The sequence below is a fragment of the Lepisosteus oculatus genome, chromosome 5, assembly GCF_040954835.1.
Source record: "Lepisosteus oculatus isolate fLepOcu1 chromosome 5, fLepOcu1.hap2, whole genome shotgun sequence".
In the NCBI taxonomy this organism is placed as follows: domain Eukaryota; kingdom Metazoa; phylum Chordata; class Actinopteri; order Semionotiformes; family Lepisosteidae; genus Lepisosteus; species Lepisosteus oculatus.
The window spans coordinates 54,842,900-54,862,014 of NC_090700.1; the positions used below are offsets into that span (position 1 = coordinate 54,842,900).

A 19,115-nucleotide genomic window follows, 5' to 3' on the forward strand; every position below is an offset into this window, starting at 1 on the left:
TGTTTATCAGCAGAACTTTTCAGAATGCGTATGTCTTGGGTCAGACTATCTTCTACTGAGAAAAAGAGGATAATCCTGGTCTTTAGTAGGGTTTATCAAATAAAGCTCTCCTTGTTAAATGTAAATAACTGTAATCGTTAAAGTGTTGAATCAGAATTCCTATGATCCTGTTGGGTAATGGGCAGCTAGCTGGTCAGCTGTCATTGGCTACAGGCTTGGTTCCTCCCCAGGCTACATGCTGTTGTCTGTTCCAGGAACAGAGATGATGGACAGCCAGCTGATGGGGGAGTTTGAACCGGACACCAAGGACCTGGAGGCCGACTCGTGGAGCATGATTGTGGACAAAAAGCTGGTGAAGCAGCTCAAGAAGGACATGATCAAACGGCAGGATGTCATCTATGGTAAGGGCAGCTGCTGTTCAGAGCTTCCAAAAGAACTGCAGATGGTGTACTAATGTGCACTAGGTACAGTACCTTACCTTTTTCACCTAGGTGAGGAAAGACAAGTTAAACAAAAAAGATTCTCAATGCTTTCCAGGGGCAGGAGCCTTTGGGAACAAAGGGCTGAAAGTGTGGCTTGGTTCACATGACCAAGTATAACACATCCAACTTAATGAAGAGCAGACTTGTTGGATGGTATACTGCAGGTGTGATGCCTGGTGCTGACCGATCTTGCTTTCTGCCCTGTCTGCCTGTAGAGTTGATCCAGACAGAGATGCACCACGTTCGGACGCTGAAGATCATGGCAGATGTGTACAGCAAAGGGCTCTGTAAAGAGCTGCAACAGGAAACGAACACAGAGCGGATATTCCCTGTGTTGGACGATCTTGTGGACATTCACACGCAGTTCTTCAGCCGCGTCCTGGAGAGGAAGAGGGAGTCTCAGCAGGAGTCCCGCACGGAGGGGAAGGATGGAGGATTTGTCATTAGAAAAATAGGAGATATTCTTGTCAACCAGGTAAGGACAGGGGAGTACCACGTTACGACTGGCTGTCTGTTCTGTTTGAAGACAGAAGCTGGATTAAGACAAAGGTGTTTATTTGGACTGGATATTCGGATTGCGTGGAGGCATTCTCGACTACAGCAGCTTCTGGTCTGCCAGGTTATCTGTATTATTAGTGGGGATCGTCTCCTTCACTCCTCCATCTGACAGTTGATTTTGGTGTATGTGCTGTGAGCTTGCGCTGCAGAGAGGCAGATGGCGGCTCATGTGTGAGTGCGGCCTGCGCTTCTCCTGTAGGGGCAGGGAACTTGCAGTACTGAGCGGATCTGATTCACAGTCGGAGGAAATGGAAAAAGTGTATACTTCCTAGTGAAAAGAAGACACTGTATGTGTTTGTTGCAACAAGCCTTGGATGTATTTTAATGTCTTGCTAGCATTCATGTGAGAATGATCTGCTTAAATTAGTGTTCCACAGTTTACAGGTTCCAGTGCTGAGCGCATGAAGAAAATATATGGCAAATTCTGCAGCCGACACAATGAGGCAGTGAACTATTATAAGGAGTGTTGTGCCAAAGATAAACGCTTCCAGGCATTTGTTACGGTAATGTGAATATGTATTTATTAAATGTCTTATGATTTACGTTTTCTTACTGTTCTCTTTTATTGTTGTTATTTACATTTGTTTTCTAGCCAGAAGGCAACACTGAAATTAGTATCTCACACATCACAGAGTAACTGACACGAAAATTGTAAATTGGTGCCAAATTGTTTTTAAAATATATGATTAGTACCATGAGAACAAAGATAAAAGATCACTCTCACTCAGATAAACAAGACAATCACCGTCTGCTGTTAATTAAACTTAAGAGTTTCTCTTTAATACCAGCCAAATCTGTCAAATGCCATATAGGCTTGATGTTGAAAATGACACAAATGTCGAATTGTTTTTTCTAAATTTTTCATGCTTAGGTTGTTGGGTTAATCTATTTAAAGAAAACTTTATCATAAAAAGGCAACATTTTTTCTTTTCTCTTTTTAGAAAAAAATGTCTTTACCAATTGTTCGAAGACTGGGCATTCCTGAATGTATATTACTAGTAACACAACGGATAACGAAGTATCCAGTGCTACTGCAGAGGATACTACAGCACACCAAAGGTGAGGCTCTCCTACAGAATGGGGTCACTGCATCTGATTGACATATCAGATTTCAGTAACTTATCTTGGCTGGGCCTGGTGAGTACTGGAATAGGAGACCTTTAAGTAAGACAAGGTTGCTGCTGTATTTGGTGCTGCTGGACCACCGGTGCTGGGTCTTCAATCTGGAACACACTATTGTGGAAGGTGCCGTCCTTTGGATTAGATGTCAAAACAAAGTCCTGACTACTTAGTTGTTGAAGCCCCATTGGCACCGTTTATAACAATAGAGGTGTTAAGCCTGGTGTCCTTTCTGGTCTTGTAAAATCTGGCCATTATAAATTTCCCATTAAATGACATTGGAGAAGCAGTTGTCACCCCTCCCCCCGATCTGCTGTGCAGAGTGGCTGCTGTGCGTCACCCAGTTGGTGGTACACTCCAGCGGAGGATGGATGTGGGTGTAGTGGGTTGCCTCCTGTGTGTGAAGCATTTTTGAATCCTTTGAAACCAGAAGTTCTATATAAATTCTTCTTCTTATTTGGTTCCTGGTAGCTGTGAATGATGGGACATTGGTTCTTTGCCAGGAGCGGCTGCCAGCGGTTTGAGACTTATCTCACAGCCAAGCCACCACCTTTGGTTATAGAGTTTATAGGCTCTTGAGTTTTTTGCTTCGCTAAGGCCACTCATAGTAAACCTTTGGTAAAATACCAGTTTCTTTCCACTGTATTGCCTGTATTGTGAAAAGCCAATTGACCCCCATAAATGGAAATTCCGTAAGTCTGCCGTGAGCTTTGCAGAATTCTGCATATCTTGGGACGTGGATTGAACCCGTTACTCCAGGGTGTACATGAGCCGCCCCGCCCCGCCAGGCCGCCATCAGCACGTTAAGCTGCGCCTCTGTCTGTCGGTGCAGAGAACGAAGAAGACCACGCAGACCTGTCGCGGGCGCTGACGCTGGTGAAGGAGGTGATCGCGGCCGTGGACAGCAAGGTCAACGAGCACGAGAAGAAGAAACGGCTGAAGGAGATTTACAGTCGGACGGACAGCAAGTCCATCATGAGGATGAAGAGCGGCCAGATGTTTGCCCGGGAAGACCTCCTGCGCAGGAAACTGATCCACGACGGGCCACTACAGCTCAAGAACAATGCCGGGAGGCTGAAGGGTGAGAGAGACCAGCCTGTGCTTCACACGCCGCCCCGCCTGTCCCCATTCGTGTGCTGGACTCTTTCTTTGCTGTGCCCAAAGTTGAAGGTGGTTTGTTTTTTTCTCAATATAGAGGTGTCTTTCATGGTGTGGGTTTTGATTCAATTTCTCTTTGTTTCTCTGTAGATGTCCAGGCGCTGCTCTTTGCAGGTGTCTTCGTGTTCCTTCAAGAAAAAGATCAGAAATATGTATTTGCTTCATTGGTATGTTTCACATTATTCTGTGCCCTGAACTGAAGAAGCAGCTAGTAGCTTTTCATAATTGAGAATTACAACACACATCCTTTCTAGGCTATTGCTAGTGCATTGCATAATTATCACTGCCACGCAATGCTGTTTTAGATTCTGGTTTTAATAAAACAATGTAATGTTGGCATAGTAAAGTGCTTGGCAGATCTGAGGCATGTGATCCATTAGTTACACAAGATGTTGTTTTCCATGCTTTCACCAAAGAGTCTAACCATTTTAATGACTGAATTGAATTCTCCTAAAGCCATTTCCATAAAGTGTCTGTGGAAGTGAAAGCAGTATTATGAGTTTCCTTGTTGCATGATCTGCATGTCTGTGTGTATTATGATGGGCCTATAGTAGAATCTTTGGCAGATAGGCTTAAAAGGGAGATAGAGGACAAATCATTCAGGTCATTAATAAATGTGATCTATAGATTACAATCCTCAGCCATAAAGCATCCCTCTTGTCTTACAAATTAGGTAGGGGGTGTGTGGAAGGGGGTGTATCAGTTGACAGCTCTTAGAGCAAAAACCATGTTAGTGCAAGAATACATCCAGTTTATCTGAACTGCTTATCTTCTTCAAATAAATTCATACAGGTTTTTTTGGGGGGATAGGTCTGCAATGTAGCAGTTTTCACAGCTTTAACTCTAGAAACACTTCTATTTCTGGCACTATTGTCTAAATAAAACATGTTTAACTATAAGTTATTGATTAGGTGGTTGGCAGAAATGGATGGACTTGTGTGCTCTACGGCTCTCCTCTGTGGGCAAGTGTGTCCTTCTGCTCGGTGACGTGAGCCCAGTCCTCCATGTCGCGGCTTGGGCTTCACCTCTCTCCCCCTGTGTGCTGCAGGACCAGCGCGCCACGGTGATCTCGCTGCAGAAGCTGATCGTGCGGGAGGTGGCGAATGAAGAGAAGGGCCTCTTCCTCATCACCGCGGGCAGCGAGAAGCCCGAGATGGTGGAAGTCCATGCCAGCTCTAAGGAGGAGCGCAACGCCTGGATGCAGCTGATCCAGGACGCCATGCATTCCATGTGAGTCGCTGGTGGGCGGCTGACCTCTGACCCTCAGGGAGACAGAGGGCGGAGATGCCACTTTAACAGCTGCTTGCTCTGATGCACAAACCGTGCTTGAAATCTGTAGGTTTTGATTAGTCCATACTTACGAACATCCATCATTTGGAAGTTACAGGAGTGCCATGTAGTGCTTTCCAGTGTGGACTCAATGCAAACTATATGGTTTAAAATGTTGAAGTGCTATGTTAGATGAGGGCTAAACTTCTAAAGTGCTGCAAGTGAAAATGTAGTGTGCAATATACAGCACATCTGTATATTATCTAGCCACTTCTTCCAAGTCAGGGTCACTAGGGACCTGGAGCCCATAATAACAAATAACGGGCACAAGGCAGGGTACGCTCTGGATAGGATGCCAATCCATCTCAGGATTGGCCTCCAAGGTGACCCACCCGCCCACAAGGCATGTATTAGTGTATGTGAATTAAGTGAACGGTAAACCATGAGAATCTTACAAGTTAGAGGAAATACCTGTTATTCCATGTGTATTATTAGTGTCATACCATGATAAAGTAGTTGATGCATATCAATATGGAGGTGATTATCACACATTTTCTTTGGGACAGCTTTGGGACTCGATGCATTCACTGTCAGACAGTCTACAAGTATAAAGTGTTCAGTACAATGGTGAATCTACCCAGGAGCAATCATTCTTCCAGGATCTCCCCAGGTGTAACCTGGAAAATTGTCTCAAAAGTCACAAAGAGCCCCATTTTATGTTCTGCAGGCCTCTCTCACTTTGGCTATTGGTCAGTATTCTTGCCTCAACCATCAGAAAAAGAATTAAAGGGAGTTTTCATGGGCGGATAGCCAGGAAGAAACCATCGCTCTCTAAAATAAACATTGCTGGCCATCTCTAATTTGCCAAAGATCACCTGAACAATCCACAAGAGTAGTAGAAGAATGTTTTCCGAACAAACGAGTCAAAACTTTGAGATACATTTCATCCCAACCATCTGGCACGGTGGTAGGCACGTCATGGTTTGGAGCTCCTTTCTTGTCTGTGTAGGATGGCTTGTCATCCTTGATGGAACCATGAATTTGGCACCATAGCAGCAAACTTTGGATCTGAAAATGTCATGGCCAGCTATTCGTCAGCTGAGCTGAAAGTGGGTCATGAAACAGGATGCAGATCTATAAGAGAATGGCTGAGGGAGACATAATTTCATGTTTATGATTGGCAAAGTCAAAGTCCCAATTTAAAACCCCTCTGACTCATATGGCAGGACCTGAGGTGAGCTGGTCTTTAAGGAAGAAGTATCACAATTCCTAAAAGACATCACAATTAGATGAATCAACTAGTTGAACACATTTATGCTCAAGGATGTGCTGCCAATTACTAAACCTGAAGGGTTCACATAGTCAAACATGGATATTTTCTGGTGGATCATTTTGTTAAAAAAAGTTTATTAAGACTTTTTTGGAGATTTTGATTGTGTTTACTTATACTATATATGCAAATACAGTCCAACCTAGAAATTGCGCACTTGTTTTGGCACTGTACACTGTAGAATACATCATTCCTGCCATTTGGTTTGAATGTTGATCAAAGTTTTACTCTGCAGGGAGAAGGATGATGATGAAGGAATTCCAAGTGAAACTGAAGAGGATAAGAGGATCTTGGAAACAAAAGCAAGAGAGATGAGAGGTAAGAAAAATGGCCATTCTAATACCAGAATAACTAGCATAGAAATGTTTAAAAGATGTGTAGATTTTATTTGTAGAATCTTAGATATTTGCAAGTTCATTTTTCTTGAGACCTTGTACAATCCTGAAAAAATGCAGACTATTAATGTCACAGTAATGGAACCTGACAAGGTTGGAAGCTTTTTAAAGAATCGTTTTTATTTTTGAGATCAGATTAGTTTTTCCAGTATAAGTAGGATTTGTTTTTTAAAAAAAAAACTTTGAGAAAAAATTATAGTTCTGTCTCCATCTATAAATTTTACCTTTTAAGGATATTGTAAATGGTGGTTTGTGTTACTGGCGTAACCAAACTCCTCAGAATACATCATTCAGATTTATCAATATGACCTCTTCGAATTGTGAGCCGAGCTTTGTTTTCCTTCTGGAGGTATTCTGAAGTCCCCTTGCGGACGTGATCTCTGACACATTGTGCTTTGTTTAAACTGCAGTTTCATGTGCAGAATTTAGAAAGTCCCTTTTACCTAAATGTTCAGAACAGTTATCGGTTTTGCGCCCTAGACTGCCGATTCGTTTCTTTGTATCAGTTTTTATAGCTGGCAGCTTTGACTTGGGTAATTAACTCTTAAGAAATCCAAATTTGGATGAGATTGTAACGAGGTCTATTAATTGCATTATAGCAAAAAAATGAGTGAATTTAAGGCTGACTGTAAACATGTATTAAGAGTTGTTTTTGGAAGGTTTTTTAAACAGTTTCCTTGAGATATCATATAACAGAGTTACATTGAATTGGGGAAAGGAGAAGGACACGGACGAGTGAAGCGATTCCCTCCCCTCGTCCCCGGGCCCCGCCAGGATCGAGCTCCGTCTCTCTGAGGCTGCGCTTGTCTCCGCAGAGCTGCTGCGGCAGAAGGACGGGCAGATCGCGACGCTGCTGGAGGAGAAGGTCCGGCTCTTCCGGGACATGTGTGAGGGCGGCCGGCCCGAGGAGGGCGCCCCCGGCGCCGTGACCCGCACGCTCTTCAGAGCCAGCAGCGACGACGTGCCCAAGGGCGAGTCCATCATGAAGGACGCGCTGAAGGAAGGTCTGTGCCAGCTGACGCCATCTGCTCTTTCGGGGGCAAGCTTCACAACCAGCAGACAGAAAAGTACAGCACTAGGAGACATTACTCAGCGCATTTTATTCCTCAGCTGCTCAGAAAGTTTCATTAGAAGTCTCAAAGCACTAAATAATTTGAGTATTGAAAACAGTGTTGATTCTCAATAGGTCACTTGTCTGTACTAAGATGAGTATGTATATTACTCTGTGAAAAATGAGTAAATACTAGCCGGGTGCTAAATATACCTGATTTCTTGTATTGTATAGCCTAGAAGAGCCAGCTGTTTGCCTGTATCCTTCTTAGCCATAACATTCTGCCCACAGACACAGACCTGTAATGCTCAAAGTGGTCAATACGCAAACAACTCAAACACACTTGGGCAGGAATGTAGAGCTGCGGCCACTGGTTCCTTGCTTATAATGTAATTAGAATCAGTGTACCTTTAGTGTGGAATAGATCTACTAGATCAAATCGAAGACCGTTTTCAGCCAATCACATTTCTTCATGAGGTCAAATAAATGTACTTCCTGTATTGCATCATCTCTTGCTTTTGTTCCTCGAAAGCATTCACTGGATGTGGCAGACTTCGCCTGATGGGGGAGATTGAGCACTCTCATCAAAGCCTTTTTGTGATTAAAGGAGTCATGTGTTTAAAGTCTGCAGTGTCATGCAGATGTGAATGCAATCTAATGTGTCCGCTGATCTCTCTTTCAGTGGAGACGTTGCAGACGCTTGTCAGTGGAAGTCTGGGTGGGGCGGTGGGGCAGCAGGTGTCCAGTAATTTGGAAGCGGAGGGCAGTGTGGGGCCTGTGTTGCTGCCTCGAAGGGCAGAAACCTTCGGGGGCTTCGACAGTCACCAGATGAATGCTTCCAAAAGTAAGATTACGCCTCTTGGTTTTTTTTATGGAGACAGACTGCAATTCTTTCAGATCAGACTAAATTAAATGGTCTGCTTGCTATATAGACTTGCCTCAGCGCTGCGTTAATTCTGAGAAATATTTATTTTAGATGGGGAGAAGGATGAGGGAGAGGAGTCGCCTGATCTTCGCAGGACTGAATCAGACAGTGTGTTAAAGAAGGTAGTAAGCTCTGCTCAGACTTTTCTACTGTGCTCTGAACAGCCATCCAAATTTAGAGTAGACTCGTTCTCTACTTTCAATAGACCTGTCTGGAGACAAAGGCTTTGGAAAACCATAAATGGGCTACACTGTCACATTAAGAAGGCTATTGAGTTTTGTATTGATTTAGTATTTATTCTTGCACTCTTTCCTCTTTGAAAGTGAGGTGCATTAACAATGCAAGCACCACAAGAATTCAGTAAATGTATGAAAATGAATAAGTATTCATTAAGGACAACAAATACCCCTTGATGTGTTTGAGACATGTAGTTTAATGCCCGTAATTACAGCTGCTGATTTATTTCCAGCAGGTGGGATCAGATTCCTTTCTTGTTATTAGAGGCTTTTGGCTGGTAGCCTTCCCTTCAACATCCATAATCCTTCAGCTGCGCTGTGTTTGTTTTCCACAGGGCGGGAATGCGAACTTGCTGCTGCTGCTCAAAAGAAACAGCGAGGTTGGTGTTTCCACTTTGGGAGCTGTGTGGGTTTAACTGGGATCACAGTGCTTTCAGTATCTATGGGGGGGCTAGTGAACTCCGATCCTGCACAAAGCCTGCAGCAAAGATTGCGCTCTTCTCCCTGTGGCCCTTTCGAAGAGTAACACTTCCGTGTGATATCTGTCATGAATTAAAATAAAACGCATGATCTTAAAATGTGATATGCATTGTATTTTTTCCTTTTGCAGTAAGGTGGTGTTTTGTTCTCTTCTATAGCAGGTCCTCCACAGCGTCACACACCTTCATGAGCTGCTCAGTGTATTGCAGGTAATGCTGGGAAGATGTTACTCTTTCTTTGGGTTCGACTCTAGAGCACAGTGCAGAATCTCTTGATGCATTTTAACTGTTCTCCGGGATCATGATGGTATATGTTAACAGTCAATTTCCAGTAGCTTAAATTGTGCACTTCCTAATTTGTAGGAATTAGTTTGATACTTTCTTTTCAAATATTGTAAATTGACCTTGATACTCTCCTTGTGCCATTGTGTGCTGTATAACCATTGCATGATTGTGCTGTCTGGGCTGTGCTCTGGGTGAGAGCCTGTATTACTCAGTGGCGACCCCTGCTGGAGGCAGGGCTGTCTGGATGAGAGCCTGTATTACTCAGTGTCGACCCCTGCTGGAGGCAGGGCTGTCTGGGTGAGAGCCTGTATTACTCAGTGGCGACCCCTGCTGGAGGCAGGGCTGTCTGGGTGAGAGCCTGTATTACTCAGTGGCGACCCCTGCTGGAGGCAGGGCTGTCTGGGTGAGAGCCTGTATTACTCAGTGGCGACCCCTGCTGGAGGCAGGGCTGTCTGGGTGAGAGCCTGTATTACTCAGTGGCGACCCCTGCTGGAGGCAGGGCTGTCTGGGTGAGAGCCTGTATTACTCAGTGGCGACCCCTGCTGGAGGCAGGGCTGTCTGGGTGAGAGCCTGTATTACTCAGTGGCGACCCCTGCTGGAGGCAGGGCTGTCTGGGTGAGAGCCTGTATTACTCAGTGGCGACCCCTGCTGGAGGCAGGGCTGTCTGGGTGAGAGCCTGTATTACTCAGTGGCGACCCCTGCTGGAGGCAGCTGGGCCTAGGCAATTGTTCCCCAGACAGGGAGTAATGCTCGTGTTCATGTCTCGCAGGCCGTCGTGGTCCAGCAGGACACCTTCATCGAGGACCAGCGGCAGGCCCTGAGTGAGCGCCCCGCCTCGCGGCCCTCCTCACGCCCCAACTCCCTCATCGAGCAGGAGAAGCAGCGCAGCCTGGAGAAGCAGCGGCAGGAGCTGGCCAACCTGCAGCGGCAGCAGGCGGCGCACGCCGAGGAGCGGCGGCGGCGGGAGCGCGAGTGGGGCGCGCGCGAGCGGGAGCTGGCACAGCGCGAGGCCCACCTGCAGCGCCTGGACGAGGAGGCGCAGCGCGGCCGCCGCGAGCTGGAGCAGGACCGCGAGGAGCTGCGCGGCCGCAAGGACGAGTACCAGCGGGATTTGGAGCGGCTGAGGGCGGCCCAGCGGCAGCTGGACCGGGACCGCGAGCAGGTCCGCAGGGACCTGGAGAGGATCGAGCAGCTGAAGCAGACGGAGGTGAGAGCCGGCTCCTCGCAGCCCAGGCCTCAGTGCACAAGTGTGCACCTCGGTGTGCGTGTCACTGTAGGAATATCTGCACATGACCGGCCTTGTACACTCACAGTGTGTGATCCAGAATGTGTGGCACGTGTGTAACACGTATAACATTAGACCAATATCCTTCCTGAACTGATGTGCCTAATCCCACGCAGATGTTTTCATATGCATCTTAAATTGCTCCATTAAATAGATATGCACAAAATTTGTAATTAAGATCACTTTATTGGCCATATACAATTTCTTGTATCGGGAATCAGGAACTTTTCACGTACCCCAACTTGCTCTCAATGAGACACACAGACAGGGAGAGAAGCTTGGGGTCAGAGCACAGGGTCAGCTATTTATACGGTACCCCTGGAGCAGCAGTTAGTGTTAAGGGCCTTGCTCAGTGGCCCAACGAAGTAGGATTCCTCTGCCGGCCGCAGGATTCGAACCAGCAACCTTCCAGCCACAGGCGCAGATCCTGAACCACAGAGCCGCCTAATATCAATGAGGAAAACTAAAGCAAACAGCAAGTAGCCGCAGATTCTGTGCGGTACATGTCAGTGCATCCTGCCTAGTACATAAGAAAAGCATTCAAAAAGTTATTTTGTTTTGCTGGAATTTTAGGACAAAAGGAAACACAGGACGCCCTCCAGCACTTCGGACGAGTCCCTGAAGTTCCACAGCACCAGCTCCCTGGACCGGGACCCTGTGGAGTGCGAGCTGTCCTCATCGCCCAGGACGGACTCGCTGACCAGGACGGACTCCAAGCAGAAGGGGAAGAACTTGAACCCCTTCGCCTTCAACCAGAGCCTCAAGGCCCAGGGCAGCGAGGGGCAGAACCAGATCCCGGGCCGCCTGCTGCAGCTGGCCCGCTCCAAGGACAAGAAGGACAAGAAAGACAAGAAGAAGAAGAAGGGCAAAGGGCAGCTCTCCCCAGCGGCGGGTACGTGGCGTATAGATCACCTGCCCATGGGCACTCGCAGTGTTGTATCGTTTTAGGACAAGAAATCCTTACTAAACATTTAGAATCATAGGAAGGACCAGAAGTCAAAGTTTTCAGTGGTACTGGGACTGCTTCGTGGCACGTGAGCATTGCAGTCCCCTGCTGCAGGCCTGCGCTTGGCTCCATTGGCAGGGTGGCAGGAGCTGTCGGGGAAAGGGATGGGGTCGAGGTCACTGACGTTCAAGAATAAAAGCCATACGAAATGTTAGATGTGATTTTTGCTCTTACTTGGGTGATGACAAGAAGCGAATTAAAGTCGATGTGCGTTTTTGCAAGTGAACTCACCTGCTGATCAAGTGGTAAAGGGCCTTAGCTGCCTCTGTGCTGACCAGCCATTGTCTTCCGCAGATCTGCCGCACACCCCTGTCTCTGAAGCTCCAGCAGAGGGGGAGATCTTCTGTTGACCTGCTGCTGCATCCTCCACTATCATATGGTGCTCTGCTCCCCTGGCATCTGTACCAGCATATCATGGGGTCCAGCCGGTGCTGCCAGCAGCCAGTGCCACCCTCACCCCTCCTCCTCCTCCACAGCTAAGATCTGGGTTCGAGGGAACAGAGGACAGCAGTGGACCCTGCTACACCCTTGCCTGACACCGATGCACAGTCACCCCAGTTCACTGGGATTGCATTAAGAAGTGTGGAGCGCTCCATTTCAGTACTTTCTGCAGAGTGTTTGCTCACAGTTAATAAGCTTGTTCACATGAGAAAACTAGTGGCCTAGCAGATAAACATTAGTCTCGTCGGAAATAGTTATTGTGTAAGCAAAGCTAGTGTGTGTCGCACTGTAACAAAATCATTGAGTCAGCGGTCTTCTTTCTCTGGAAAGTATTGAAGGTCCACATCATTGAGTACTGGATAATCATTTCAAATAGTTTTAAAAATAGGTTTCCACTGAGGTTTGTGTCAATGTTAACAGCAGTACCAGTGATTGCTAACAGTATAGCATATTTAAGGTAGAACCATCAGTGAAAATTGTTTCACAGCATGTGATTCACAAATTGAGAAGCTATTTCTTAGAGCCACGTTTCAAGGATACAATTTCTAATAACGATGCCATTAGAAAGAGCAGGTTTTCCTGAATGGAGAAAAGGACATTTCTCTGCGTTTTTGTATAGCAACCTAATAGGCGCAGTGTAGTGTTTCCAATACTCAGTAATACTGTAGCATTCTGTGTTTAATGGATCAATGTGACTTACCATCAGGTGATAAAGGAAATGACACAATCTGTCCTTTAGTTTAAGAAAAAAAGTGAAACTGAACAAAGCAAAAGCTGGTAGTGGAGTCCCATTTAATTAGTTTAATTAGGCACAGTAAGGTGTTCTGGGGAGCCTGCGGTAAAACTGTGCTTAACAAGCAGAGTGTGGGCTGGGGATGTCTGTTTCCCTGGAGCAAGGTTCCCCAACCTGAGGTGGAACTAAATGATTCCAGCCAGGAGAAAGAAGTGCTGGTTTAGACGCTGCACACTGGTGTATCCCTGATGGGCTTTCTTCTTTCAGGCAGAATTTCCTCCTTAGGAAAAAGTCTGTTGGGGCTGCAGGACTGCAGAGAGTCCAGCTAGATCCTGTCCTGTCTGGAGTGCTGAACACTGTTTCCTGTTATTGCTGTTAAAATGTTCATATTCAGACAAGTTAGTTGTGTAGTTTCTTACAGTTAACTTTTGAATGTAATGTATATTTTAAGAAGAAAGTGGAAGATAGAGGACCATTAAGATGTATTTAATTTTAGGTGGATTTTTTTCCCATCATATGGTGAGGATGAGAGACATTTTAAAGATTTATTTTTTGCAATCATCTCAATGCAAATTTATCATGGTTTGATGCTGCAGAGCACTTTAAAAGTACACTCTGTTACAAGTGATGCTACTTCTTGCTTTAAAATGAACGACAATCAATTCCACTTTTTCTTCCACATTTTGTATCTTTGAAGTGGTGTCTTCTCTGATGTTCAGTACGTAGTTTCGTTGTATATTTAAAGTACTGAAAAGTGTGAATTTTGTTTGGCTGATAGTTCAGTCTTCTGAAATATTAATCTTAGTAACTGAAGGTGCCTCGTTTAAAAATGTGAAGGACTGCCTCCTTCAGATGTTTTGGCACTCAATTGTTTTTTTTCCTTCTACTACTATTCCAGGTAGTATTTGCAATACTCTGTTCTACCACATGGTGAAGCTCATGCTCTTGAAAAAGGAGGGCTCTTGCCATGCTCCAGTTTAATGGACGGATAAGAAGACTTTTTTTGTGGGGGGGAGGCAAAAGACTTAAAAAAACTTAATAGAATTAAAAAAACTAGATATGATCCAAACAAAATTCATGCTTTCCTTTTTGTGGGAGCTTTTTCCTGATCTGCTGATTGTTTTCCACAACTAAAGGGCTAGAAACAGAGGAGCCGGTCCTGCTGCATCAGGGCCCGTTGAGCAGTGCTCCATGTGAACCCAGCACTGGGTCTTCTTGCCTGCTGGTCAGGTGTCAGACTCGGAGGAAAGACAGGAGATACCAATTCGTGTTTACAGGGAGAACCAAATGGCATTCTTGAATCGGATCTGATGATGGATGTGAAACCTGTATTTTTACAAAGCTAAAGTCCCTTTTATCTCATTTTTAAGCCTTTTGTTTTTTTCTTATTTGATCAGCCCCAAAGCTCCCTTTCATCTGTTTTTGTTTCTCCCAGTGCTATGCTAAAAGCGTTGATGTCCCTGGAGTTTTTGTTTTGGTTAATTTATTATTTTTTAATTAACATCTCCCCATACATTCTTTTTGGTATTTCAGCATTCATAAGAAGTTAAATTGGTGAACATTTCAGTGACTAACTTAAACCCCCTTCTCAGCTGCACTAGTGGCTGAGATTTTAAACAACAAGCACATATTTGGACAGCAAAAGAGTGCACCCATAAAATCATTTTATTATTATAATTATTTGCGTCAGTGTCTCGTTTAAAATGTGGTGCTAAATATGAATCAGGTTGATAACTTGCCTTGGTTAATACATGCTTGCGCTGCCTTACTTCAACCACAGGAGGGCGCTGTGGTAAGCTCCCAATGTCAGCTCCAACGATACTGGGTCGGAAAGGGAAGCTTTGTAATTTTTTAGAAATGTACTTAACGAATGTTCACCCCATATCTGCATGAAAATGATCACTTTCTAATGCTGGTGGCATGACTGAATAATATAACAAAAAATTACAGTACACGTTTTTCAAAGAGTGACTTCTTTTATTCTGGTAAATGTTCATTATGCGAACAGAAATACCACTGAGTTTGCCTTAACTGGATCCTGACTTTCATTTGCATACATTTATTTTGAGATTTTTTTCCCCCCCTTTTCTCTTCAGGGACAATCTTTAAAGAAAGCCCACCAGAAAAAAAAATGTTTAATACAAAAATTTAAAAGTGAGTTTAGCAGTACTTTGTGATGCGCAGTTGTATAGGTTAAAGAAGGACCTTGTATAGCCTTGTACTAATCATGAAATGCACTAGAAATTAATTGACCATCTTCTCAGGAGGACTCATAATAGGTTTTATACCTCTGTTTTGAAAGTAAATAAAGATTTGCTTGTACTAAAGGTACATTTTATTTTCATGCTGAATTCTTTGTAAAAAAAAAAGGGCAAACAACTTATGTAAATATTAAATGTAAAAATTGAATTGTTAAAGTTCGCATCTTTTTTGTGTGAAAGATTCATTTCAGCTTTTTGTAATGAGGCTTTATTTATCTGTTTTTTCCAGTTACGGAGGTATAAAAAGTGTAAATTATCCCCCCACAATAAATAACTATTATTGTAAGAACACACTGATGGATGTACTGTATTTTGATGTTGTTTTCCACAATGCTTCATGTTTTTAACAGGCTCTGCCTGGTAGCAACTTGTCTGCTGATATGATCTCCATGAAAGGATTCAGGCACTGCTAATTACTGTATGTAATATCACTTCTCCTGGCCAGGATCCCCACATTATTTGCAATGCAGCCATGCACCTTTCTTTTTACAGGCTCCTGAAAGGACCAAACTGCATCCAGACAGGTGACCCTTTGACCTCTGACACAGCCAACCTTATTACACAGAAAAAAGACCTGCTCCATAAAGACAGTGAATGACAGTGCCTCCCTTTAGTTTGGTCCTATCCACAAACCCAAATAAGGTGGATTGTTTTTTTTTTTTTCTCCGGTTAAGTCTGAGACACTTTCAAAATGATTGGCTTTTTTGAACTGGGATTGATTCGTTTCTGCCCTGCGCCTCTCACTTGGTGTATCTGACCTGTTAATGAGTGGATAGCTTTCATTTCAAAACGTAATGGATGAAAGTATTTAGAAAATACTCATTACACAGAAAAAAACAATACTCCCTGCGTGCACATTGTAATTGTACGCTTGTACATTTATAAAAATAGCATTGTCCATATGTCCTTGATAGCTCTATTTGGTTTTACATGGATATGTAACTGATTGTGCATGTTTTCATGGGGTCAGTTATTGAGAGCAAGATGGATCTTAAATTGATAACGGCTCCAGTAATAACTGTGCAGCGTTGCCAAAGTGGTGGGAGGGAGTGTTTTTCTATTATTTTAATGATTGTTAGATTTGTTAATGATTTTAGCTGACAAAATGCTGTTATTTACTGCAAAACGTAACCCTGGCTAAAGGATGAAGTCCAGTTCTCAGGGGTGGATTTCCAGTTTTGCATTCCTTTGATCAGAATTTGCAGTAATTATCAACAAACTGGTGTCTATGATTCTTGCTCTTTTTAATAAACACATATGAATTAACACGGCTATTAATGTGAAACACCAGCTTTTTGGGTCACGGCAGTAATCATGCTGCAGCAGCCAGAATTGTGCAGTGATTACTGCTACAAAAATGAGCACTTCCTGGCCATTCTATGGTGTCACGTCATATAATTAGCAGTAATGAATATTTCAGCTGTTTTTACTTTAAATATGCATGGTCTGTTTTATCCTGTGAGCTCCCACTCCATGCTCTGCCGATCCCATTCATTAAATATAACTGTACAATTCTTCTGTCTTTTTTCCCCTAAATCATTCAATTCTTTATTGACAAAGGATAGGAATCTTTCAGAGACTGGGAATGCACAATGGACTGGAAGCGATTGTTTTGTATGTGCAGAAGAGGAAGTGGGAGGCACATAACTGTAGTATGTGTCACTTATGAACACATTCCTCATGTCCTTGCATGTCGGTTCTCGTGGATTAATTCAGTCTGCAGGATTTCATTTTCTAATTGCTATATATAGTGTATATAGTGTTCCTCTAGGGTTCTAGTCCTGGCTTGCATGATGATTGGTAGGGGGTCCAGGGATCAGGCTTGGCTCTGGATCATCTGTCTGAACAGGGTGCTGGTTGGTCTCACTGGATTGACAAAGAAAGCTGGTCTGCACTTTAATATTATTGTTAATGTTGCTGATGATAATTCATTGCATTTATATTTCACTCTCATGCCAAAGAGACCCCACTGAAGTGCATCACAGCAGACTTGTTAAGTTATACCTTTGATTTTATGATCATAGCAATGTAGCATCATGACAATGTATTATTGTAAAATAAACACATGGCTTATTTTAAGTATTTTGTAACTCTTTCACTGTAAAATCACAGATAATCCTGACGGAAAGATACTTCAGCCTGAATTATATCTTATTGTTCTCTGCCCACGCTGGGGTTTATCTAACAAAGCCCAGCTATTGAACAGCAGTGAAAATAGCTGTGCATTCTGCTACCTGTTGAGTTCAAGCGTCAGCAGTTTAGATTGTACAACATAATGTTCTCCATTGACTGTGTTGGCCTTTCACTATTCTGCCTGCAAATTAAATTGGTAATTAATGAGTTTAACAAATTGGATAAAATTGAAAAAAAAGTAAATTTAATGGAAAAGAAACACCAGGCCAATCACCATGAATCATCACAGGACTCTTCAACACCAATATCACATCTTCCATTACATATTTTATTAATGGTTTCTAATGGGAATTTAGCTTCTGGCTCTTGCCATTTTATAATGATGATTTTAGTGGACAGCGATGTTACGGTCTTCGAGGTCCATCTCGGAGCTCAGAAGGTAAGCAAGGCTGGGTCTGGTCAGTACTGAAATGGGGTCCTCTGTGTGGAAACCATCCTACTGCTGTAAGTGCTGTAGGGTACCAGTAGGTGGGGCTCTTCCCCCTGGTCCAGAACCTCCCTATAATGCAAAGCCTGAGTGTTGTGACCAGGAATGCTCTGCTGTCGGAGAGGTCCTGGTTACTAAAGATAGAGCCTGGGTTTCAGGTCCCATTGCATTGTTCTTAAGAGTACAGTAGGTTTGTTACTCTCTGTGCCCTAAATCCCACACTGTGCCTGTACAACAGGACCTTCCTAAATCCACTTCATTCAATTGGTAAAGTGTTTATCCCCCCCCCATCTATATCCAAAGCTCTTGGCATTCCTTTGTGATGAGAAGCTTTGCTATAAATTCAATTTATTATCAATAATGTCTGGATTATGTTCCCAGGTGTATTCAAGATGAGGCAAACACATTTGTGTACGTAATTTAACTACCATCTCTTTGACCACCTCCTTGTCATTGCAGAACTTCTCAGCTCTTGTGGTCTTTTGGATGTTTTTTCTTTCTTCAACCTGTGCTCTTCCTAATTGATCGTCTATCCCTCTTCTGCTGAATGTGCTGATTCGAACCCCCCTTTCCCAAATTCTTCTCGTAAATGATAGCATTAGGGTTTATTGATCTCAGCGGAGAGGTATTACCATATCCCTTTCATTTTTAATATGGAGCGATGAGCTGATCAGGTTGTTTTAAAAATGTTTTTGTGCACAGAGAAGATATCCTGCACGTGTATTTCTGCTTCTTTTGTATCCCAAAGCTACTCTCATCCTACATAATAAGACAATCTTTTTTGTTAACATATCCGTATTTTACAAATATGCGGTTATCCCCAATCCTTTATTATCCTGTCCCAGAACAAATGAGACATCTAGATCTTCAAGGCCTGAATTCCTGAATAATTTGTGGTCACTTGTTAGCAAGGCCTGAAAACACAGGTGATCTGAGTTCCTATCCAAATTCAGTAATTAGTATACTTAAGTGTTTAGGATCAGAGGTGGAGGAAAAGCCCAGTGTCTTTCAGTGACTTGCCTAACTTTTTTACTTGGGCAAAATATGGCATTTGGGTTAACAGAGACTTTTCTTCTGTGAGGTCTGCTACATCTTGTGAAAGCTGGCTACATATTTATACTTATTTTTGCATGTAAGAGCATTTCCTGCTCATTTGCTGTACTAAAGAAGCTATTTACTTGTATAGAGACTGTCAAAGAGAGCAAAAATACCATGATTTAGATAATCGGCTGTTTAAGCCCCGAAGTTTATTCTTAATAACTTAAGAATTTAAACATCTGAGTCTACTTCATCCAAAGTGACTGTGGATGACTGTGCAAATGTGATTTATGCACTTCCTATGATTACAAGGCTGTCGACAGTTGTTTGGCAAATGCAGCATAGAAACTAATGCGATTCATAACCTAATACGATTAGAGACAAGAAAATCAATTAAAACTTCTAACATTTCCTTCCTAAAATATTCAGATTTTCTAATTTTAT

At 43.5% G+C, this 19,115-nt stretch overlaps 1 protein-coding gene across 10 annotated transcripts in view; it reads left to right on the forward strand.

The window, feature by feature from the left end:
• The window catches only part of akap13 (A-kinase anchoring protein 13), a 120,464-nt gene extending 103,372 nt beyond the window's left edge, over positions 1–17,092 (forward strand). For 9 of the 10 annotated variants that reach the window (XM_069190658.1, XM_069190657.1, XM_069190664.1 and 6 more), the window contains 16 exons: positions 255–401; positions 698–957; positions 1,418–1,543; positions 1,982–2,099; positions 2,992–3,240; positions 3,408–3,484; positions 4,366–4,547; positions 6,152–6,234; positions 7,127–7,315; positions 8,045–8,206; positions 8,339–8,409; positions 8,859–8,903; positions 9,162–9,212; positions 10,057–10,494; positions 11,146–11,464; positions 11,873–17,092. In XM_069190658.1, the coding sequence (XP_069046759.1) occupies positions 255–401; positions 698–957; positions 1,418–1,543; positions 1,982–2,099; positions 2,992–3,240; positions 3,408–3,484; positions 4,366–4,547; positions 6,152–6,234; positions 7,127–7,315; positions 8,045–8,206; positions 8,339–8,409; positions 8,859–8,903; positions 9,162–9,212; positions 10,057–10,494; positions 11,146–11,464; positions 11,873–11,928 (2,573 nt within the window). In that variant the 3' untranslated portion in view covers positions 11,929–17,092. The remainder of the gene's footprint in view (positions 1–254; positions 402–697; positions 958–1,417; positions 1,544–1,981; positions 2,100–2,991; positions 3,241–3,407; positions 3,485–4,365; positions 4,548–6,151; positions 6,235–7,126; positions 7,316–8,044; positions 8,207–8,338; positions 8,410–8,858; positions 8,904–9,161; positions 9,213–10,056; positions 10,495–11,145; positions 11,465–11,872) is intronic. The other variant, XM_069190661.1, reaches the window with a different exon arrangement.
• The last annotated feature ends 2,023 nt before the right edge of the window (positions 17,093–19,115 follow it).